The 24,005-nt window shown below is 44.2% G+C and overlaps 1 protein-coding gene across 2 annotated transcripts in view; it reads left to right on the top strand.

The window, feature by feature from the left end:
- CCDC9B (coiled-coil domain containing 9B) overlaps positions 1–24,005 on the top strand; it is a 54,708-nt gene that overhangs the window by 16,709 nt on the left and 13,994 nt on the right. For both annotated transcript variants that reach the window (XM_083744648.1, XM_083744647.1), the window contains exons 6-10: positions 10,055–10,129; positions 16,664–16,848; positions 18,058–18,113; positions 19,444–19,497; positions 20,798–20,903. In XM_083744648.1, the coding sequence (XP_083600774.1) occupies positions 10,055–10,129; positions 16,664–16,848; positions 18,058–18,113; positions 19,444–19,497; positions 20,798–20,903 (476 nt within the window). The remainder of the gene's footprint in view (positions 1–10,054; positions 10,130–16,663; positions 16,849–18,057; positions 18,114–19,443; positions 19,498–20,797; positions 20,904–24,005) is intronic.

Raw genomic sequence — 24,005 nt, 5'->3', positions numbered from 1 at the left:
AGGCTTACTGTTCCTTTGATGTGCTATGCCGTGCTATAACCCCAAGAGGGAGCTAAAGGAGTAGAACTGAAACCAGTATTTGCACATTCAGTCTTTTAAAAGGGCACCATAAAAAAAAAGAGCTCTGCCCATCCAATTTTTGAAAATCCTAACAGATGATAAAGAGCAGAAACAGAGTAAGAGCGGATAAATGTAAGCACATGCAGCTACATATAGCTTGAGCTGAGTGCAAAGACTAAGGGACAGAGCTAAGCGTTGCCAGGAAATTGTATGTTTTTAGGAGTGACATGATGGACGTGAGAAAAGTGGCACCACATAAATATTGAGAAGTGGTGGAATTCAGAGTAGTTTTTTTGAAAGATAAATTCTGTCCAGCGATTCTGTAAAAAAAATCAAAAATCAAAGTTGCTTTGTTTTATTAACTATAGCAAATATACCAAAATCAAAACAATATGTTCAAAATCACATTAATCCTTCAAAGTAAAAATTGATTAAAAAATCAGAATCCTTTTTAAGAGCCAATGCCTTAAACTGCCAGGTAGGGGTTGGAGTCTTGGCTGCTCAGCGTAAAGCAAGCAAGCAGTGTGGAGCTTCACCTTAGGCAGAGCGCCCTGGCATCTTAATGCCACCACAGAAAAGGTCCTGATCTTGTTGCCTACCTGCCATACTTTGGAAGGGCATCAAAGGAAGGTCTAGCACAGGGGTGGGGAACCTCAGGCCTGGGAGCCAAATGCAGCCCTCCAAGCCTCTCTGTCTGCCCTTGGGATTCTCCCCAGGCCATACCCACCTCCCATTCAGCAACATCTATCACTGGCTCTGCTTTGCATTCTCTTTGAGTGTTTCTGGCCTGGCTGGAATGTGTCCTTGAACTCTGATAATGCTTCCTTATTGCTTGCCTAGATGGGCTGAGTATGCAGAAATGAGCCTACCCCCTATTCCCTCTGGCCCTGCCTGCCAGTGACATGTGGCACCCAGAAGACTGGCCTGAAGGAAATACAGCCCTCAGGTTGAAAATAGCTTCCTACCCTGGCCTAGGCTAGGGTTTGGCCTAATTCGTATGTGTGGAGGCTTCTTGCGATACTCTTAAGATCCCAGTTCATCTTCACAGCAACACTTTAGGGTAGCTTAGGCTACTGAGATGTCCAAGGGCATTTACTGATGGCTGAGGAGGATTCTGGCTCACTAAGAGCAAGTGTATGTAGTGCTATTTCCTTTAAAATATATCCCTTGCGTTTCCCAGCTGATACATGTACCCTCTTCAAAGCAGTGCACTGCAAAAGGCTCCAGGTATTTGATATCAGCCTCTTTCTGCTTCAGTGGCGACTAAATGGAATTGCAATCTCATTTTCCTCTCCCATAGATGACAGTAAAGCAAATCCCCATGGTCTAAGAAGGAGAAACCTTATTACTATCATAGCCTGCCCTCCTGCCCAGTGCCCAAGATTTTCCCTGGCACCAATATCCCAGTTGTCAGCAGAGAGTTGAGTAATCTCTCTCTCTCTCTGGGTCTTTTAGTATCGGGTTTCCTCAGAGACCTCTCTGTACTCTGCCCCCTCTTTCATTTTGGTAATAGCTGCATTTAACAGGCTGCTGTTTTATGCAACAGTGCATTTAAGCTTCAGTGGTGTATCCAGATCCAGTGAAGCATAATGGTTAATTAGTATGCAGCAAATCATCTTTAAATTGGACGTCTATGGTTTGTGGACTGTTTGAATTGCTTTTTTATTAACAGTGTATAGAGAGATAATATATCATGAGTTAATACGCTTCCTGTCTAAAGAGGTAAGTGCCACATGATTGTAGGAATGAAATGAAATTGGGGTCAGATGACAAATGGAGTAAGTGGAGGCGAGTCCCTCTGAGCCACCTGATATTTTCAAAGTTTTCATTTTTGGAAAAAAAATCAGGGGGGGGGGAGGACAAATAGATAATTAAGCAAACTTTCCTTTTTACTAGCTCAGTAGTAGGGGAAGGGATATAGCTCAGTGACAGAGTATATGCTTTGCATGCAGAATATCTCTGGCTCAGTCTCTGGCATCTCCAGGTAAGGGTGACAAAAATTATTGTCTAGTGTAGAGACAATAAAGAAGTAGAAGTGCTTTTAGACTGTCACTATTTTGGAGTGGGATATGGCAAATTCAAGTTGTGTAATAATAAACAAGAGGCCTTGAGCAACATACCTGCTTCCCCAAAAGATCAAACTTTTTGTGATAAGGGAAGTTATGGGAAAATGCATGGGAAAGTGTGAAAGAACATTATTACACAACAACCATCTAACCTATATAACAAAAATGATTGCCTTGTGGGAAGCGACTCATAAGTGAAAATAATAATAATGAAATTTAATGACCATTCATTCTGATATGTTTGCAGGGTGGTTAGATGATGTTGCCTCAAGGTAAGGGTTATCCTAGCCTTCAGCTGCGTTTTTCTATCATTTCCCCCTTCACCAAAAATCTACTCTTTTGGGAAAGCAGGTTTGTTGCACAAGAACTCCCAGTCATCTACAATTGCAGAACCTGAAGTTGCTCATATTTGAGTGAAGCCCATGTCTATGGAGATTCAGCACTTAAAGGGGGGGGAGGATCACCTTGGCTTTATTGTCCATGGTAGCAGCCTACTGAATCCTGTTCCCCATCCTGGATGTAAACAAGTGACTGGCTTTCTCAGCATCTTCTTCCTCTTCACTTCCAGTCTCACAATTGGAGGCAGGAGAACTCTTCACCATATCTTGTTGTTTTAATGACCCTGAGCAATTTAGTATAATCAGCAAACCTGGCCACCTCACTGCTCAGTCCTAACTCAGATATTGTTTATGAATAAGTTAAAAACACAGGTCCCAATCCTTCACTTTCTGCACCTCTTCATTTGAAGAACTACAGTATTCATTTATTCTTACTCTCTTCTTCCTGCTACGTTACCAATTCCATATATCTCCAGATCACTCTGCTGTTAAAGGCACAGGAGGAGAAACAGAGTAAAAGTTGGCAACCTTCAGTGCTGGATAGAGATGGGGAATAATTCCTCCCCTTAAATCACAGCATTTGTGTGCATATTTTATTGCAAATTCTATTGCACTTCATGGGTGTTTTCATGTATTTCTACTGTAAAAATAGACAAATTCTGCAATAAAATGGACAAGCATGTAACGTAAACTATCTTTGATGAAATGTGCTCTCTTGAGACATAGACAGAAAAAAGGAATGTTAGATGCGACACTGAAATGGGGTTTCTGCCTTGTTATTGCTGTGCCTGTCTCTGTGAGAGTTTGATGTTCAACTAAAAAAAGGCCCCAAGCAATTAGCAGGAATAAAGGTTGTTCATTCAAGCTCAGACTTGCCTTCTCAGCATCCTCTGTTTCTTTGAACTGCTCCAGGGAATTGTCTTCTTTGTATTTTACTCTTCTCTTCATGTTTAAAGCTCAGGAGAACTACTGACTCAGTACTCTCATGTAGCTTTCAAAAGCTGCCACTTTCAGATGCTGCAAAATCAGCTCAGGGATACTTTTATGTCAGGAGCCTTGAATCAGCCCAATACTATTTCACTAAGCACAGGGCAGGAAGCATGGTGCTGTATTTCTCCATGGGACAAGCTTTGCTATCCACTCAACAGTCATTCATCTCTTCTGTGAACATACCCAGAATTAAATCATGCCAGACAGCTGTCTGTCATGTCTGGGAGGATATTACATGATATCTGGAATAGGGTAACCAAGCAGCTTTGCTCCTTTGTCTTTACCACTACAGAGAAATTGAAGGAACTATTCCCATCTTGCATTTACTGAAATAACAGGATTGCAGGGGTGGACCCTCGCAGGCAAACTTAGACAAACTGGATGTATATTCTTCCCTTCAAATCCCCTGGGAAGTGGCTGTAGCTCAGTGGTAGGGCATTTTCTTTGCACATAGATGGTGTTAAGTTCAAACCCTGCATCTTCAGGCAGGACTGGGAGAGATCTCCATCTGAAAAGCTAGAGATCAATCAATACACCAGCGTTTTCTCAATCCTGTGTACCCAAATGTTGTGGGACTACAACTCCCACCATCCCTAGCTAGCAGGTAGTCAAGGAGGATGGGAGTTGTAGTCCAACAACATCTGGGGACCCAAGGCTGATAAAGGCTGCAGTGGACAATACTGAGCTAGATGGAGCAATGGTCTGACTCAGTAGAAGACAGCTTACTATGTTCCCCAAACTGGTCTAGAGCCCCACTGGTGGGGGGAATTCTAAGATGAAGAGGGGACTTCTATTTCTAAAAACCTTTAACACACACACACACACACACACACACACACACACACACCTCTTTGCTTATAAAGGGCTGCTTTGCCTCTGAAAGTTGGGCTATATTTGCATCTGCATCCATAAATTAGCATATGCAAATTTTATGCAGATTTCTGTCATGGGCCTCCCTGAACATGAACAAAATGTACAAAACCCCATTTAAATAAAATAAATAAACCAGGATGGGGAAGACAAACTGGCTTTATCCTCTTTTTTCCTACAACTGTTGCCCTATAGTTGTGTGTGTGTTAAACCCAAACAGTCACTTTCTATCACTCAGTATGCTTCCAAATGGGATGAATTGTGGGATAAATGCTTCTCATGCATGCAGGGGTTTTTGGGTGGTGTCAGGTTGTAGCATCTGCACAATGTTATTCATATCAAAATGCAAGCCCGTATCTCCCACCCCCACATTTTCCCTTTCTGGGAAAAAATCAAAACTGTTGGCAATGTCCCTTTTCTGATATCTCAAAGATCTGTTTACAGCATTAAATCTCTGTCTGAAAGCACTCCAACCACGATACTTTTAAATGGAGTTTATACTTGCTCTCCTGTGTGCATGATTATATACTTAGTGTCAGCTCCTCTTGCATTGGTGTGTCTATCTGCACAGCCAGTCTGAGTCAATTTTGTGATGTCTAGAAGTGTGTTAAAAGGAAGGAAGGATTCAAGGGCTCCTGATTAGGCATTTGGCTATGCAATATTGAATGTTATCTGTTAACTCTGTTCTATCCTGTTTCGCCTTTGTTATTGTTATTTTTTAAACCAATTCACAAACCAAGAACATATACATTGACCACTAATAATGAACCATATATTGCAGACATTACTGCAGATATATTATTCTGTTTTTTGTGATATACAAATGACAGAGACTTGGTCTATTAATTTGTATCATTTATGATCCTTGTATATAAAACCCCAAAAAAAGTTATGTTTAAAGAAGAAGAAGGTAGGATTCAGGCAGGGGTGGATGACAATTTGGAAATCCTGAGTGCACTTTTGCTTTTCACTCCTTCAGACAGTGGTGGACTCTCCTTCCTTGGAGGTTGTTCAGCAGAGGTTTGATGGCCACGTGCCATAGATACTTTAGTTGAGTTTCCTGCATTGCAGGGGGTTGGACTAGATGACCCTCAGAAACCCCTTCCAACTCCACAATTCCCTGATTGTCTGATTCTATCACTCCTAATGGGGCTGCCAGTTTCCACCCTGCACAGCTGTTGCAAAGTCAGGCAATTGTTCCTGCAGCTGCCATGTATGGTTACAAAACTCAGACCAACCAAAGTAATAAATAGTGAAAGCTTTTTGGCAGCAGAAGACCTAGAAGTTGACAGGATTCTGCATGAATTGGTAGGCAGCTGCATGAGCTAGACAGGAGACAAAGCAGCCCTGTGTGCTGTACGCAAAGCATGTCTGGCTGTTGTTAGGAAGCTGGCTGTCAGGAGAGAGAGCAGGATTCATGCTTGTGCCAGTCTTTCTCCCATGCAGGTGAGTGGAAATAAGGAGAGGTGAATTTTCATGGAAACGGTCTGTCCCAGACATCAGGATATTCTTCATTTTGGATAATCTGCCTGCTGCTCAGTTGTGACAATTGAACAACACAAACATTTATAAAGTGCCTGGAGCTGTTCAAACAGACTGTTAGTGTGCCTATAATTGATGCTTATTTAAATTATTAGCAATTGGAACCTAACCCCAAAAAATCCAAAAATTCTGTTCCTCACTTGCAAGACTAAGCATATGTTAAGAAAGAGATTTGATGACTGGTTTCTTTTAGAACATAGTATCATTTCTAAGCTGAAATTATTTATTTTCTTTATAAAACTTGCTCTTTGAAATGTATGTTTCTCCCTGTTACCCATATCTTTAATTTGGAGAAAGGCAATGCTCAAGAAAATCACCATTTTATAGTTCAAATCAGGAAAAATAAATACAGTAAATGGACAGAAGTACAAAGATTCACAAAATGTTTAGGGGTATGCATACCCCTGCATCCCCCCAGAAAAAAAAGCACTGGAGAAAGGGCTATAAAAACCACCAGGTCAGAAACTGCCACAAGGGCAAGGGTGGTACAAACCCCGAGAAACTTGTTTACAACCCCCAGCCTGCATGAATGCATGTCGATTGGTGGGAGAATGTGGAATGAAATTTTTTGGCCTCTGTATGGAGTTGTTGGCATCCATGTTGTCCTGGGAGACAATGGAGGAGAGTCCTGGTGGCCTGAAGACCCCTCTTCACTACCCCAGGAGAGAGCTGGGGTGGTGGGTTCCCTGGATGTTTGAAGTTGAGTCTTGGGTCCAAACTATGAGAGATAGATGCATCTGGAGCATGTGGATGTTTTGCATACTACTTTGTATTTCTGTGTTGGGCATTATTCTCTCTCCCCTGTTTAGTTTCAAGCTGTCAGATTAGGTTGGTTTGTTCATATTGTTTCAAACAAACTTGTCCATATTTTTTTTTTTGTACAGTGGTACCTCAGGTTAAGTACTTAATTCGTTCCGGAGGTCTGTTCTTAACCTGAAACTGTTCTTAACTTGAAGCACCACTTTAGCTAATGGGGCCTCTCGCTGCCACTGTGCCAACAGAGCATGATTTCTGTTCTCATCCTGAAGCAAAGTTCTTAACCCGAGGTACTATTTCTGGGTTAGCAGAGTCTGTAACCTGAAGCGTATGTAACCTGAAGCGTATGTAACCTGAAGTACCACTGTATTTATTTAGTGATGGTATTATTTCTTGTGTGTGTGTATTTGTTATATATTTAATTATTCACTTGATACGTTGTGAGGCACTTGGGGCCCTATTTTGTGGGAAAGTGTCAATAGATGAGGCTGATCATGAAAATCTTGCAGTACGGAAGCCTCTGTTCAGCATTTCCGCTACCCCATTTCACCCCCACCCTCAGTTTTCTGCCCCCTCCAACAGTCAGCCAAGATTCTCAATGGACTGTTATGAGAGCTTCAAGATTCCTTCAAGTCTTCTTCCCTCTTGCGTACTGGGATGTGGGGTGCCTTTTGGACTACATAGCAAGATAATATCTGCTTATGTGAACTCCAGACCTAGTGGAACATGAAGTTACTGATGGTGCCACTTGCTAAAAGCCTTTACTGTTGCTCAGCGGCTACTGGGGAACTTGGATAAATCAAGTGGATTATGTGTACATGATGCTGGGCTTTGAGACTGGCTGCCAGCAGAGAGATACGTATTGTGGGTTCCTCCTCATAATAGTTCAGATGAACTGCTGTTCTCTGATTAATAATGTAAATATTACAAAACTCCAATAAGTCTCCAGTGGCTGCTTTCCAAGAGAAACTAAATCTGATCATGCATTGCCTTCCTGGAACTTCTCATTGCTCTGGGGAGTGGAGTGAGGGTAGCACGATAGATTCTAAGCATTGTTCTACACTCCTCACTTTCCCTGAGTGGTGGTAAGTTCCAGGAATAGCATTTCTGAGTCATTTCCTTTGGCTGAGAATGTACTGGAGATTCATGGTGCCTTGGTAATATCTCTTTGTTTACAAATAAGCAAGCAGAGATATTGCTAGCAAGCAGACAACACAAGTGCTAATCTCACACAAGCTCCCAATGAAGCTACAGCTGTACCTCTGCTTCAGCCAGCTGCAGCTAGGAATATAGCAAGCTGCCATATATCAGGGTCAGTTTAGCTATTTAGCCTAGTAATGTCAACTCCGACTAGCAGTGACTCTCCAGGTCTCAAACAGAGAGGGCTTTCTCATCACCTGTTGTGGGGCCTTCAAAATGATAGGATGTGTTTCTGCCACTGAACAATAGCCACTTGCCAGAGTTTCATCTTTCTGTCTCTGTGGCAATTCTGATGCTTCTACTCCAGATGTCCTCCAGCTGCATGCCAAGGCTCCACAATGCAGTTGCTCCCTATGTAATGAGTAACCATACAAGACAGCAGCATATAGATTTTCTGTTCAAATAGGCCACAACTTTATTGGTTGCAGATGTGAAAGGTTTGGCATTGGGTGAAGCCATTTCTTTAAATCCAGCCCATCTGCTGTGAGTGTACCTAAGGGTAAATCACAACATGGGGGAGGCCCTATGACCTACATCAAATAGGGGTAGCCCCGGGGGGTCCCCTCTGGAGGAGTTCTATGGCCCTAGCCACCATCTGGGCATCGGGCAGAAGCAACTCTTCATGGATCCCCTTAACAGAATACCCTTAAACAAGGAGGGGCAGGGAGAGGCTACAACATCCAGCCCAGACCAGACGAAGAAGAAGAAGAAGAAGAAGAAGAGGAGGAGGAGGAGGAGTTTGGATTTGATATCCCGCCTTTCACTCCCTTTAAGGAGTCTCAAAGCGGCTAACATTCTCCTTTCCCTTCCTCCCCCACAACAAACACTCTGTGAGGTGAGTGGGGCTGAGAGACTTCAAAGAAGTGTGACTGGCCCAAGGTCACCCAGCAGCTGCATGTGGAGGAGCGGAGACGCGAACCCGGTTCCCGAGATTACGAGACTACCGCTCTTAACCACTACACCACAAGACTAAGGCTTACCCAGTGCCTAACCTCACAAAGTGACACCCATTGGCTTGTTGGACCCTCCCCTTGAAGAATCCCCAGACCCAGGCTTGTCTACCATTGGCCAATCTGCAGGCCGGCCTGCAGTCTTCCCCAGCTGGCCACCAGGTCACTGATGTTAAAGGAAAGCGGAATGTCCTTATTACTGCATATTCATTTGTGCTCATGATTGGGGTGGTCATGGGAGATTCCTCTGTCAATACTATTTGCCCTGAAGAAGTTTTGAGGCAGTCATACTGCTTCTAAACAGCATGTAAGGTCCTGCTAAAATCCTATAACTTTTCATGCCACAAATGCTCTGGGCTTTTGTTGTGTTAGACTCCCTCTAGACAGTAATAATGTAGAAGCATTGGAGAAGAATCAAAGAACAGTTAATAAAGCAAAATAAATTTACCACCAATGCACTATTACTGGGTCAAGAACATGTTTCAGAATACACCTGCAATATAACAGCAGTTGAGAGATGTCCTTTGTCAAGATTTTTTGCAAACTCGTGTACAAGCAGAAGCACTTCTTTTCTTTTCTTGTTTATGTTGATTTATCACAATGCATCAAACATTGGTGCTTTCTGCATGCAAAAGGGTATCTTTGGGGCCAACCCACAACCAATGTGATATTTCCCCTCTATAAAATGAGAACAATAACCTGCACCACAAGATTGTGGTGAGGCCCTGCACGATAACTGAGGATGCTCTAGCAAAAGTTAAGTACCTTGCAGTCCCACTGAGAATGAAGATTTTGCTTAAATCATTCCCATGGACAACCAGATGGCTTCAGAGTATTTAACTCTAGCTGAATCATGCCCAGAATTTGTAAAGCACATTTCACATCAAAAGTGCTATAGAAATAGCTGACTAACTAACTAACTAACTAACTAACTAACTAACTAGAGAAATGTTCAAGTGCTATTTGTGTGTGCTAATTTTGGTTGGAAGTGCTCGTATTGATGGTAAAGACAAGGCTTTTAACTACGGATCTGCTTTTCCTTTCTGGCAGCAGTGTGGAATAGAAAGGATTTGGTAAGAATTTTGCTCTTGTCCTTCTTCCACATCTTGTTTCCCAACCTTTTCCTCTGTTCCATTGTCTGGACCTGACAATCCTTGGTTTCTTCTGTATTGTCTGTTCTTAAAAAATAAAAATAAAAATCCAGGCAGGAGAATCTGATCTTTTTAGTTTGTGCTGATGCTTCATTGCTCCTGAATAAATATTCACTTTTGTGTCCTTGCAGGTGGATGAAAAGAGAACGGTGGAGAGGAGGTGGTCAGAGGGTGACAAACATTCAGAGAATGTGCTTGTCAGAAAGGTGAGAGCAGTTTTTAATGATGATTTTTGTGAACAGGGAGCAAGGCTGACTGGCTTAATTCACTAACCATCAGTGGCTGGATTTGACAACAGAAAACACCAGTTCACAAGTCAATTCTGACTACATGCACAAGAAGATTCTGACTAAATCTAAGGAAGGACTTTCTGACAGTAAGAGCGGTTAGACAGTGGAACAGACTACCTTGGGAGGTGGTGTATTTGCCTTTATTGTTGGTTTGCTTTTTAAAAAACATTTTGAGGTTTGCCTCAGGTGCCAAAATGTCTTGGGCCGGCCCTGACAGTGGCTAGCTACAACATGCACAGCTGAACTACTTAAATGAGCCAGTTGGCTTTGTGCCCTGATTTGCCACGGAGAGCATCCTAGTGCTCATGCGTTGGCCGCAGTATTACCACCAGTACTGCATGGTCAGTGACAGCAGTGAATGTAGGCGGAGACGGAGCTACAGGAAATTCTGCCTTTAGAAATAATTCTTCCCCATCAGCGAATAAGGCAATTTTGCTTGCCACTATGTTTATCTCACCCTAAGGTGACTTGTGGGCACAAGACACGTGACCTCATTGTAAACAGAGATGTGTCAGTTACAGGTAGGTAGCCACGTTGGTCTGCCGTAGTCGAAACAAAATAAAAAAATTCCGTCCAGTAGCACCTTAGAGACCAACTAACTTTGTTATCGGTATGAGCTTTTGTTTGCACGCACACTTCTTCAGATGCTAAAGGGGATAAAAGCAAGCACCTGATGCACCGTTAATCGATGGCTTGGTCCAGCCAATCTGTTTCCAGTATGGTGCAATGCTAAGTAATGCCGTTTTGTGGAATGCCATCACAGTGCTGTTCAGCACACAGGCCACCAGAGGGTGCCAGAAGCACAGCACGACTTTAGCCATCCTCACCATCCTTTTCAAACAGCAAAGGAATAGGAGGGGGAACTTGCTTGCCAAGTCCAGTGCTTTTATTTGACAAGGTGCAGGAGGGACCTGCTTTACTTGGAGTGCAAAATGAAGCCATGGTGCTTTGCTTGAGGTTGAAAAGGTTTGTGGCAGGAAAATGCTCAGGCTGGGCATGCAACGCCTGTTCTGTTCCTGCGCCATCCTTGCACCACCGTGCAAATTCTTTCACCGCTCCATCAAGCTGTATGACTAAGACCTGTCACACGCGATTCATTCTTGCAGCTGTAGTAAGCTCCTTGGGAAGGAGGGGTGTTGATCCAGAGGCTGCTAACCGCCGGCGTTAACAACGAAAAACACGTCACTCTCAGATTGCAAGGGGCTGACTCTTTTTTTGCAATAGATTTGGCCCTGCTCACTGTTCAGCACAGACCCAGAAGGAAGCCTTGGCTCCCTTGAGCCGACGAATGCTCGTAATTAACGGAGCACAAATTGAATAAGCCTCCCTTTCCCGGTGAAGCGATTCATTAGCCTGAGCTCCAGCTGCAGCCCAGGGAGCACGGTGAGCTGAGCTGATCTGTGTCACTCCCTTATGGCCCCAGAAGCGCAGCTGTGGCCAAGCTGAGCTGAGGCCCTGGTCAGCCTGGTAAACAGCTCCCTGCCCTTGCTCTGAGCTGGCTCCCAACAGCGAATATCTGCTGCTCACTTCCTTAATACAAAGTGCAGTCATCCTTGGAAATGCTGGGTTGCTCCTTACATCTCATATTGCCCAGAAGATACATGATTCAGCAGGCAAGTCTGTAAACATGAGCTGCCTCCCCAACCCACTTCAAGCCACACTTTCAGTTAGAGTTGGCTATATTTTACAAAGCAGTTCATCATCCCTTCTGATGGCAGTTCCACCCCTCGTTTAGACTGAGGGGGTATCGATATTTGGGAATCTATCACTCTTTTTTGAGCTTTTAGAAATAAGCATATTCTGGCTAAATCCAGAGTCTCTTGCTTGAGCTCATAAGTCAACAAACAGTGGACACCAGCTGGGATTCTTGCTGATCGATTTGCCAGGTTTGGAATATTCATTCCAATTCCCCTACACAGTAATCTCCTAGATGTCCTGGATACAACCCCCCCCCCCTCGAATCATAGATTTCATTCACCTGCTATTCTAGTGATCCAACAGGCTCTCTGATATAGAAATATATCTCTTATTTCTCATTTCCTCTTCCCAAGCATCAAACCTCTGAGTCTGGCAGGTGAGGCACAGGTATGGTCATGGGAAGCAATTTTGGGGAGGCCAGAAACGGAAGTGGCTGGAGGCTGTCCTGAGCCTCTGGGGTGCTTTTCTATTGTTCACAGTAGAGAGCCTAACTTCTTGCTTCTCCACCTACATGCGGGATGGGCTTGTCAGGCCCCTAAATTCCCTTTGGTGGAGAAGTAAAGTGTTGCTGTTCTTTCTCTCCTTTGCCCACCCACATAGGTGTGTCTCCTTGGCAACAGGTTCCTCAGCCTCTAATTTTCCTCAGTTCTATTTTGATCTGCAATGAAATGCCAAGGGTGTTAATTCTTGTTCAGGGTGTGTGCATGCGTGTGGCCTTCTTTGAAGGGGAGAAATATGGAATATTGATTTATCCGCAGACAATGAACGTCACAGGGCGTGTATATTCAGCAATATGCACTGGGGCCTCCCTTCAGTTCAGAGAGCTGCTGGTTGGCTCCCACATCTGGTGGGCTACACTAAACTCTTGCTGTGTTGATGGCTTTCTTTCAAATTCATTCCTTCTTGTTCTGAGCAGCTACTTTTCGTTAAGGTCTTAAGCATTCAAGCAAGACCAGCATTCAGCTGCTACAACGCCGAATGGAACAATAAATCATGAGGCCTCAAGCAGCGCAAGCAAACAAATTTCCTGCTCAAAGTACATTGTTCTGACTTGTATACTGGAGGCTCATTATGCAGCATGCTCTGAGCTCCCTGTCCTTCTGGGACCAACTATACAGGTACAAACATTTATACGTAGTGCAGCACTATAGCACTTTTCCCCAACATAGTGCACGCCAGATATTTTGGACCACAATCCCCTTCAGCTCACATCAACATGGCAATGCTGGCTGGGGCTGATGGTAATTGTAGTGCAAAATACAGTGGTACCTCAGGTTACAGACACTTCAGGTTACACACTCCGCTAACCCAGAAATATTACCTCGGGTTAAGAACTTTGCTTCAGGATGAGAACAGAAATTGTGTGGTGGTGGCGTGGCAGCAGCAGGAGGCCCCATTAGCTAAAGTGGTACCTCAGGTTAAGAACAGTTTCAGGTTAAGAACGGACCTCCAGAACGAATTAGGTTCTCAACCCAAGGTACCACTGTATCTGGAGGGCACCAGGTTGACGAAGGCTGCTCTATAGTGTGGCATAGTGGCTAGTTCATGAGGTGTTATCTAGGAACGCCCAGTCTCAGCTGTCATCTCACTAGGCGGCCAGAGTTGGGCCACTCTCCCTCAATCTCACCATCCCATCTGCGGTATGAGATAAATAGCGGCCTGTCTAACCAAAGGACTGTCCTTTTCTTTAGGTAGAGGTGGCTGTCTCAGGCAGCTGATTTGGGTCATGAAAAGGCAGTCAGCTGTTTGTTATTTATTTTACATTATTGTATTTTTCCGGCAAGAGAGAAGGAGAGAGAGGTGGGGGGTTTTTTGTCTCAAGGTCCAAAAGAACCTGTTCAGCCGCAGGTACCAGGCCCCTTGATTTGAGGAGGGCACCATTCACTGCTCCAGCTCAGGTAGTGAGCATCTGTTTTAACAAATCTTGCCAACAATGAGCTGTGTGAGCCATTTGTGTAACTGTGTGTGCCAAGTGAGTAGTTAGCCATTTGCATTTGCCACCTCAGGAGTGTGCGGTGTCAACTGTTCATTAATCGGCATTAGGTGCCTGTGCAGAATTATCTGTTCTGACAAAGCATTTTGTCAGGTGTTGAATTCTCAAGTGCTTCTTGAAAGAGCATCAATACGTACAAACTTGTGCATGGGTCGTTTGGAAGCCCACACAGAGGAGATAGTTCCTTTGTTCCTTAGGGTCCCCAAACATTGGCAGCTAGATGCCTCCATTGCAGAGCATCCTTTGACTTTCTGCAGCTCAGGAGGATATAGGAAATACAGAGCATTTAAGCTACCCAAGACTCTCAGATTACTCAAGCAGGGGATTTTGATTGGGGTGACATGCAACAATATATTCCTAGCCACAATCTCCAAATGATACAAGTTTCCAGGGGTTCCAGGTACTTACCCAGGGTTTGTGTTTCCTTTGGAATAAGGCACAGCAGAGACTGTGGTGTCTTTAGGTTATATGGCTTAATTACACATAATATACAACCTGAGCCTATGATGGAGGGGTTGACTCAGGCTTTGTCTTTTGAATTATCAAAGAGCTGAAGGAGGGGCCCCACCCATTTGATGTCTGGCACAGAGCCCCCTTTCCTTTGTTCTCTTAATGGCCCATCCTCCAGGTAATTACCTCATGAGGAAGCTAGCCTGTTTTATATTTTAACACTTGCTGATTTAAGGGATTAAAGGATTCTGGCACCCACAAACTGATAACAATATAAAGAGGAAAGAGGGCAGGCCAATACATTGTTTTTGTTTGGCCATTTATAATTAGTGTTTTATTCTTCCTTTTATAATGTTCCGCTGTGCTGTTTTTCTTACTTTGTTGCATTTTAGTTATTTGATTGTTTTAGGGTTTGTTTGTTTTTAGTTTTGTAAACCACTGTAATATCTCCATGAATTGTGGTATATAAATACTTTAAATAAAGAAATAAATAATAAGCTAAGTAGTATTTTTTACTTGTTTTTTAAAGCATACTTATACTGCCTTTAAAAGGGACGCAGGTGGCGCTGTGGGTAAAAGCCTCAGTGCCTAGGGCTTGCCGATCGAAAGGTCGGCGGTTCGAATCCCTGCGGCGGGGTGCGCTCCCGTCGTTCGGTCCCAGCGCCTGCCAACCTAGCAGTTCGAAAGCACCCCTGGGTGCAAGTAGATAAATAGGGACCGCTTACCAGCGGGAAGGTAAACGGCGTTTCCGTGTGCGGCTCTGGCTCGCCAGAGCAGCGATGTCACGCTGGCCACGTGACCCGGAAGTGTCTCCGGACAGCGCTGGCCCCTGGCCTCTTAAGTGAGATGGGCGCACAACCCCAGAGTCTGTCAAGACTGGCCCGTACGGGCAGGGGTACCTTTACCTTTACCTTTATACTGCCTTTTGACTATACATTCTTTGAGGTGGCAGGACACAGGCGGTGCTGTGGCCTAAACCACTGAGCCTTTGGGGCTTGCTGATCGGAAGGTCGGCGGTTCAAATCTGCGCAACGGAGTGAGCTCCCATTGCTCTGTCCCAGCTTCTGCCAATCTAGCAGTTCGAAAGCATACCAGTGCAAGGAGATAAATAGGTGATTGGACTTAATCCAGAGGTCATTTACCTTTACTTTTGAGATAGCTTAAAATATTAATAACCAATAGGCTCAGTTTGCAATAAAATCCAATTAAAACAGCACAAAGTGGGATATGTAAGCAAAACAACAAAAATAGCAGCAGATAAAAATAGCTTCCCAAACTGGAGCAGGAGCTGAGAAATGGAACCGCAAGAGAATAGCAGCTCAGCCATTCAATACGTAGGTGTAAAAAAACTGCCTTCATTTAGTCCCTAAAAGCCAATGATGACTTAGCACCTTATGATTCCATGGGGGGAGGGCCTTCTGTAAATTGGACACCACTACAAAGATGACTTTCTTCCCTGTCAGCACCTACCTTATTTCTGAAGGTGAGGGAGCCTGGAGCAGGACTTCTGAAAAAGACAGCTTCACAGGGTCAAGCAGCACAAAACCCCCCAACAATCTTTATAAAAGTCCCTCCAAACATCGTTTTCATTCTGCGTTCATAATTATGGTGCTATTGGAAGTGGCCATCGCAATCCAGCTTTCAATGCTAGTTGCACCTGCAAACATTTCAGGGTGGCCAGACTGCTTTGTTTCTAATTGGTGTATATCCTGTAGCCTGAAATCCCATAACTTTTCACATCACAAATGTTCTGGGTTGTTGTTTTTTATTGTCCTTCTTTTTGTTGCACCTGAGCCACTTTGGGCAGCAATAATGTGGTGACAATAGGAAAGCAGCCCAGAGCAACTAATAAAGCAGAATAAATCCACCACTAAGGCAATTCTTATTATGTCAAGAACATGCTGTGGAATATGCCCACAATAAAACACTTTGCTTGCGACACCACTTTTGAGAGCTGATCAAACTAGGCCCAAATAGTAGCTTCCTGACTGGCAAGCATGATGGTGAAGTGAAACTTGTGCAAGCCTAGAGACACCTACTTCCTCCTTCGCATCCCTTCCCCTTTCACTACCCTTTCTGAAGTCAGGATAGGTGCTGAAGGAGCCGAGTTGTCATTGAGAAGCCCTTCAAGCAGCCACCCATATACGAATTGGATTGGCCATAACGCAAGAAGGTGAGATGGTCAGCCAAAGGACCAGCAGATTGAAACAGCCTAAGAGTTTCACAATTGCTGTGGTGATCATCAGCTTGAACTCTGGACGCCCAGGAAGTCCTTCCACATTAATCACATATTGTTTTGTTTCAATTAGGAGAGAGGAAAATCTCCCCAGAAGAGCCCAGGGGATAAGGGCTCTACCCTGACCGGGAGAGAGCGGTCGGAATACATGCGGTGGAAGAAGGAACGGGATCAGATTGACTTGGAGCGACTGGCACGCCACAAGAACGCAAGGGGGGAATGGCGACGGGCTTGGGACACAGAAAAATCAGATCACATGTAAGTTGTCTCCCAGTCAACACACACTCTGCATGCTGTAGGTCAGGCATGGCCAAACTTGGCCCTCCAGCTGTTTGGGGACTACAATTCCCTTCATCCCTGACCACCGGTCCTCTTAGCTATGGATGATGGGAGTTGTAGTCCCAAAACAGCTGGAGGGCCAAGTTTGGCCATGCCTGCTGTAGGTCATCTTTTACCAACCCAGTGCCCTCCAAATGTTTCGGACTAGAGCTTTTTAAGCCAGAACTCGCCGGAACTCAGTTCTGGCAACTCTCGGGTAGGTGCCATTGCCATTCAAAGAGAACAAGGGAAGTGTTCGTGGTGAGTTCCGACATCTATTTTCTAAAAAAAACAAAACTGTTTTAGACTACAACCCCCATCAGCCTCCCTGTGCTTGCGCTTGATGGGGCTAGTGGGAATTGCAGTCCAAAACATCTAGAGGGTACCAGGCTGGCCAAGGCAGATTGTAGCCTGCAAAGAGGTCAGTGATAGGAAAAATATCCTGGTGGGAGCTAGAAAGCTGATGGGAAGTAATATGCTTCATGCTACTCTTGAGGCTTTGTAGGCTTTATGGGGCTTGTGATTGCTAGAGAAAGAGGGTAGTATATCAATGTCTCTGCCTAAATAGATGGCTCAGAGTCAACTACCCACAGAGGAGCCATTATAAGATGGACTCTCCTTCCTTGGAGGCTTTTAACCAGAGGTTGGATGGCTGTATGCCATGGATGCATTAGTTGGGATTCCTGCATTGCTGGGGTTGGACTAGAAGACCATTGGGTCCCTTTCAGTGCTAAAATTCTATAATTCTATGAACATCAGGGCATGTGCAAGCTAAGGAGAAAAAGGCAACTCTTGTTGATAAGAAAAGGGCCCCTTGTGAAGGAGGACGTCACAATTTATATTTGTTTAACTAAAAGGCAGTCTAATTTATTAGTGAATGCCCTCCATACAGTCCACAGGGATTCCGAAGGGAGATACTGGTTATTTTGTATTTTAAAACTGACCTTAAAACACAGAATCTGCAGCCAGCCACTTGGCAAAACTGTTTGGCAGCAGTTTTCAGGGCGGGCAAAAGCAAGGACTGTTTCATAACAAGAGGTAGGTTCACACAGTAATTTGTTAACGTGTTAAATTTAACATGAGCAGCCTTTTGGGAAGATTCTTCTCTGCCCCAGCTTCATACCTGAACAATTCTTCTTTCATTTGCAGGTTTGATGATACTGAAGATGGAGAGTCAGCTTTGGAGTGTGTCCACAACAAGAAAGGTGAGCAAAGGACTCGACATGTATTTGCCAGCAACTGCTTTTCTGACTGCTTTTAACTGTTCTAGAATTGCTTTCCTTTTCCTTTTTGTGCTTAAATTGTGGATCTGTTTGCCCCTGCTCCCCAGACTCCTTCACGAGGAAGGACAGAATAGACATTCAGTAAGTGAATAAATAAGTCGATGTCAGGTTCAAAAAAAATGCAACTCTTGGATATCTTGTTTGCTTTGTCTCAGATATCCAGGCCTCTGCCAATGTGGCTCCAAGTCTCAAGGCTACTTCTTTCATACCTTTTTAAAGTCATGCCTTTGTCAGAAGATGCTGGGCCCTTGTCACTCCCATCCCAGTTTTTCATGTCTTCATTCTGAGGTGTGACCCACAGTAGTAGTTTTATGTGGTTGAAGTGGATGGTGGAAGACACCCCTAAGCTTGGTGTGCAAAGTTTCAAGAGCAGTTGCCAAGCCAATCCTGTTTCTGTGTGGCTCTCTAGGTGGGGGGAAAAGCATGTGTGTGGGAATAGCAATGTTAAGCAGTGTGTCCAGTGTTTTGGAACAGGGGTTGGGGTTGGGGAATCATGGGCAACTCTTAAAGATTCTTGCACTGCATTCTTTCTTTACTCATGTGAGTTCTTTATTTCTGTACCAGCTGGGGATATGAGACAGTTCCAGCATTAAAGTGCAAATAAAACAATAATTTTTGTTCTGCACCATAATGAAAAAGTCAGAGCACAGCTTGCTTTCTTAGGGCTCTCATGTGTGCTTCATGGTATTCTCTTGAGATGTTCCCCAGAACTCCATCCCTGAACTCTGCATTCACCAGAAGGGACACTCCAATTGCCTATATTGACTAGGTCAAAATCCACTGTCTGCTTGAACCATAGACTCTGACTACTGTGAAAATTGGAAAGTTTCTATCTTGGGGGTGGGGGTTAGAAAAGAGACTGAAGACAATGTGCAATGCCTCTAAGTGAGGCAGATAGAAATCAAATTCCATGTTCCGATTCACAAAACAAAAGATATTGGGAAGCAACTTTCCAATAAATGTTGAAGATTTCAACCGGCACATAGATTTCTAAAAAAATGTTCACTTTTTTTGCTCACCACTGTTATACTAGCTACTTTCTCGGTTCCCTTTTCACCAATGTACAGATTTTTATATTATCTGATGAATCCCCTGATCTTCCCTTTCCTAGATGTGCAAACTGTTTTTATGTCAAATTAGGCAATCAGTTCTGTTCTGTGCTTTGCTGCTGCTGCTGCTGCTGCTGCTGCTGCTGGGGGATGGAATTTGTTGTTACATGATCCTGCTCTGTTACATGCTTTGTCCTTTCAAGGAGGAAGAAATGCGTGGAAGTCCCAGCATCGATCCTTGCCTTCTGAAGGAAAAAGTAAGTAAGTCTCAGGAACAGGGCTGAGTTCAGTTCAGGCATAATGTAAATGCTGGCTTTCTTTTCCATGTCAGAAGTATCACAAAAACATTTCCTAGATAGGAAGTTTTTGCCCCCAAGACCATCTTGCCATCACTCCAGGCCCAGAGTTAATGTTGCATCTGTAGAGGCCCTGGGTATCATACAACTTTCCCTGACCTTCAGATGCTAATTGCGAATATTTCTGTGGGTTTATGCTTCCTTCCATTGCTATACTGCTGCTGCTATTTCTTTCACCTTTCTGTGACATCACAGCTCGATGGGAACATTTGGGACACTGAAGTAAAGGAGAACTGAAATCCCCCTCTCCCAAAAGCAAGATTCATCGACCCTATACTGTCTCCTTCCTTGCAAAGAGGGCACACTGCTGGCTAACAGCCAAGGACAAAGCTGACGAGAAGCAGAACAGAAATGCTGTGTGCTAGGAGGCAGGCTGGGAATGGTTCCATATAGGACAATCAGAGTGGGCATGTTGCAGGGGTTATAGTTTCCAGACATGTGAACCAAAGCTTTGCAACCAGGGAGCATTCTGGGAATAGTTGAAGAGGACTGCACCAGGAAGTTCCATGGACTTTGTGGCTGAATAGCATACAGAGATGGCACAAGGGATGGGGATGGATAACCAAAGAAGCAAGCAAGGAAATAACTGAATCAGGACAGGAAGGCTCACAAAAAACACCCCCACTGTTTGATTTTGGAAGTTTGCTTAGACATTTCTAGCCAGCCAGCCTGCCTCCCCCTCTCCCCACTATGAAGAGCCAGGCAATCTCCCACCTATACACTGACCAGATCCAGACCTGCTTAGCTTCAGCAAGCTTGCTGAGTGGCACACGCCTTCAGACCAAAATCCCGGAACCCCATGAAAGTGGACACTTTTATCTTTCTCAGTGCAATCCCCTCATCCCTGGCTCACTGCATGGGTGACATCCAACTAAACGGCCAGTGCAGTGACGTTCAGCTGCACAACGTAACTTCTGGCCCTTCTCCTCATCCCATGCTACCCCCTCAATCTGCTCCAGGGACTAGGGGGAACCCCTGGAACAGAGGTGCACAGGGAGAGACAAAGGTGGAGAGGTTACACTAGAGCAAAATGCTTTAGCTGTGCAATGTAACTGTTTCATTGGATACCACCCAAGGATTCTGTGGCACTTCCAGTCCTCATGGCTGCTGGGCCCTTCTTTAGCCATGGAGGTCAGAACTGTGGCGTATTGTGGCCTGGTGCTGGACTGGCTAGCCTTGGCTCATGGCATTTTTCTTTCAGGTGGAGGTCAGCACAGAAGAAGCACCAGTGAGTCTGCTGCCAGAACATTGCCAGTAGTGAGCAGTAAAGCCAGAGGGAAGGACAGACTAACAGGCAGAGCCAGAAGGTAAGGGATAAGCTTTCAATGGGACTTCACTGCCTCTGGTGGGAGGCCTGCTCAGCCAAAATGAGCATCTCCACTCAGGCCTTATCCACACTTCGGGTTGCCATATTTCAAAAAGTAAAAACCAGGACATCCTGAAATTTGTTGGGCTTTTTTACGGAAACCCCCCAAGTTGTTGAGCTTCTTTAAGGAAAACCCAATTTTTCTATTGATTTGCCTAAGATCCAGGACAAAGCACCGCCTTTCAGAAATGCCCCCCATGTCAATTCCACCTTTGAAATCCCGGTAATGTCTGGGAAAACCAAGTCATATGACAGCCTTGTCCACCCTCACCTTTTGCCCCATGCTTTCCAAGCTCAGGCCCACGCTTCAAAGCTCCGTATCCAAGTGTTCTTTCCCCCCACCCCACCCTGGAGCGTTCTCCACGAAAACCCGCTCTATAAACCAGAAGTACAACAAATGGCAATTGAGGTTTTCCACAAATTGCCATTTGCTCCACTTCAGTGGTTTGTTGAAAGGGAGACGTCAGTAACACAAAATGCTAATGGAGGCTATTATTCCCAATTCTTAAGAAAAGTGAAGACTTCTTTACTTATTACAGTGCCATCCTAACCATGTGTATTCTGAAGTAAGTGCTGTTGAATTCAGTGAGGTTTACTCTTGGAATCAAATCTCATCCAACTATGTTGCACATTTCACAAATAAACTGAAACAAACTATTTGCAGAACAGTATCCCTAGTGTCATAATGCACAGCCCATCTTCATACCCACTGCCACCATCTCCAGCTCATGTACTGTTTGATTAGTTGCTGATCTCAGAGCTCTTGCCATCCATTCAAAAATTTGACTTTCAATGGACAAGCACTTTCCCCCCTTTAAAACTTACCAATTACAGTCCCTTTCGGGGGGTGGGGGGCAGTATCATGAATAAACTGTTTCAAGAATAGATTGCATCACTAAGGAAAATGCACATGAATACCCAAAGGCAATGACTCCAGGAAGATAATTGCAACAAATCATATTTCCTTTTTCCAGACTATACTGAAAATGAGTTCAATTGCATGAGTAATTCTTTGTTAGTCTGTCCCAAATCCAGAGTGGGGGCTAGAATAGTGCCAATAGGAGGTTTTTCCACCTAGCTGCATAATTTTCGTCAGGATTGTGGCTGGGTGGGAAAGTATTAAACTTTCTTTCTCCAGTACACTACAGTACTGGAGAGCCAGTGTGGTGTAGTGGTTAAGAGTGGTGGACTTGTAATCTGGTGAACCGGGTTCGTGTCTCCGCTCCTCCACATGCAGCTGCTGGGTGACCTTGGTCTGGTCACACTTCTCTGAAGTCTCTCAACCCCACAGAGTTTTTTTGTGGGGGAGGAAGAGAAAGGAGAATGTTAGCCGCTTTGAGAATCCTTCGGGTAGTGATAAAGCGGGATATGAAATCCAAACTCTTCTACTGTGATCTTAGTGAAACTCCTCCTGCACCTGTAATTAAAGAAAGCCTCCCGCCCCACCCCCTTGCCCCACCCCACAAACATATCCGTAGTCAAGGAGTGCCAAGACAAGAAGCTAGAATTTGATTTACTCTTTTTGGAATTTTCTAGCAATTAGACCACAGTATTGATAGAAGCACTTTCCGTTTATTTGGTCTATAGATGTACATCAAAGATGGTGTGGCATTATCAGGGCAATTACACTGGGGGGTGGGGGGAGACGACAGTATACATATGCAGAAATTATGCCTTTTAAAATGAGACTATAACAGAATCCGCAAATGAACAGAAATTCCATGCAAGTATGATTAGATTCCTCCTATCCAAAATTCCATTAAAATCTAGTCCAGAATATCAGAATTGCTCTTAAAAGTGCCCTTGGCACATTGCCATTTGTCTCCTATGATTTTTCGTCTCAGAATTGTCCACATATGGACAGTAACACAACTGCAAAGCAGCATAGTATTTCCATGGCCACAGTGGGAATATGCCGCTCGTATTAAGCAAGCAGTTGTTATGCATGAGAAGGGAAACTTATTCCAGGAGAAGGATGTTGTTGTTGGGCTTTTATGGCCCATTAAATATAGTCTGCTTACTCAACTTTATGTGTATATCACAAATCACACTTGTTTTTTTATTCCTTGCTGATGTTTGAGTTAGAGCTTTCAAATTAAATCGGTGTGTTTGCACTTGCCTTTATAAATGAGATTGTTCCTGAGACTTAGCCCTTGTCTGTACAGCAAACTTAAATCTCTTGCTTCTTCCAATAAGTAGCATTGCTTCTGTCTGTAATTAGGTGCAATTATGTCATTTTCGTTTCTCGCAGTGTAAAAATGTTTTAGGAAAAGGGTGAAAATACAGTACAGCTACATTTGCGTTTTAAAGCTCTACTGGAGTGGGAAAACAAAGCAAACCTGTAAGACCAACCACTACAGCACAGGCAAACAAAAAAATATAGATACGGGGTTTGTTAAATCAGGGGTATGGCTTATTCTTTTGTTAAATCAGGGGTATGGCTTATTCTTTTATCAGCTTTGACTTGAGCTCTCCCACCCTGAAACCTGATAAACTAGATCAGGGGTCAGCAACCTTTTGCAGCTGTGGGCCGGTCCACCGTCCCTCAGACCATGTGGTGGGCCAGACTATATTTTGAAAAAGAAAAAATGAACGAATTCCTATGCCCCACAAATAACCCAGAGATGCATTTTAAATAAAAGCACACATTCTACTCATGTAGAATGTAGAACACCAGACAGGCCCACAAATAACCCAGAGATGCTTTTTAAATAAAAGGACACTTTCTACTCATGAAAAACTCGCTGATTCCTGGATCATCCATGGGCCAGATTGAGAAGGCGATTGAGCCACATCTGGCCCCTGGACCTTAGGTTGCCTACCCCTGAACTAGATAGCACCATAGCAGTACTTGGAAAGCAGTTCTTCCCCACTTGTAATCATCAGGGCAGAAGCTGGGGTTGGAAGGCAAGAAGTGACCATTGAGTCTGGTAATAAAGTAAACAGTGGGGAGCAAGAGAAGAATGGTAACTCTGATCACAATGCCCACCGAGCCCACCTTCAGTGCCACCATAAGATATATACAAGGTTATAGCCACATCCA

The sequence above is a fragment of the Podarcis gaigeae genome, assembly GCF_964106915.1.
Source record: "Podarcis gaigeae genome assembly, chromosome: 1".
NCBI classification, from domain to species: domain Eukaryota; kingdom Metazoa; phylum Chordata; class Lepidosauria; order Squamata; family Lacertidae; genus Podarcis; species Podarcis gaigeae.
This window is presented reverse-complemented; position numbering and strand designations above follow the sequence as displayed.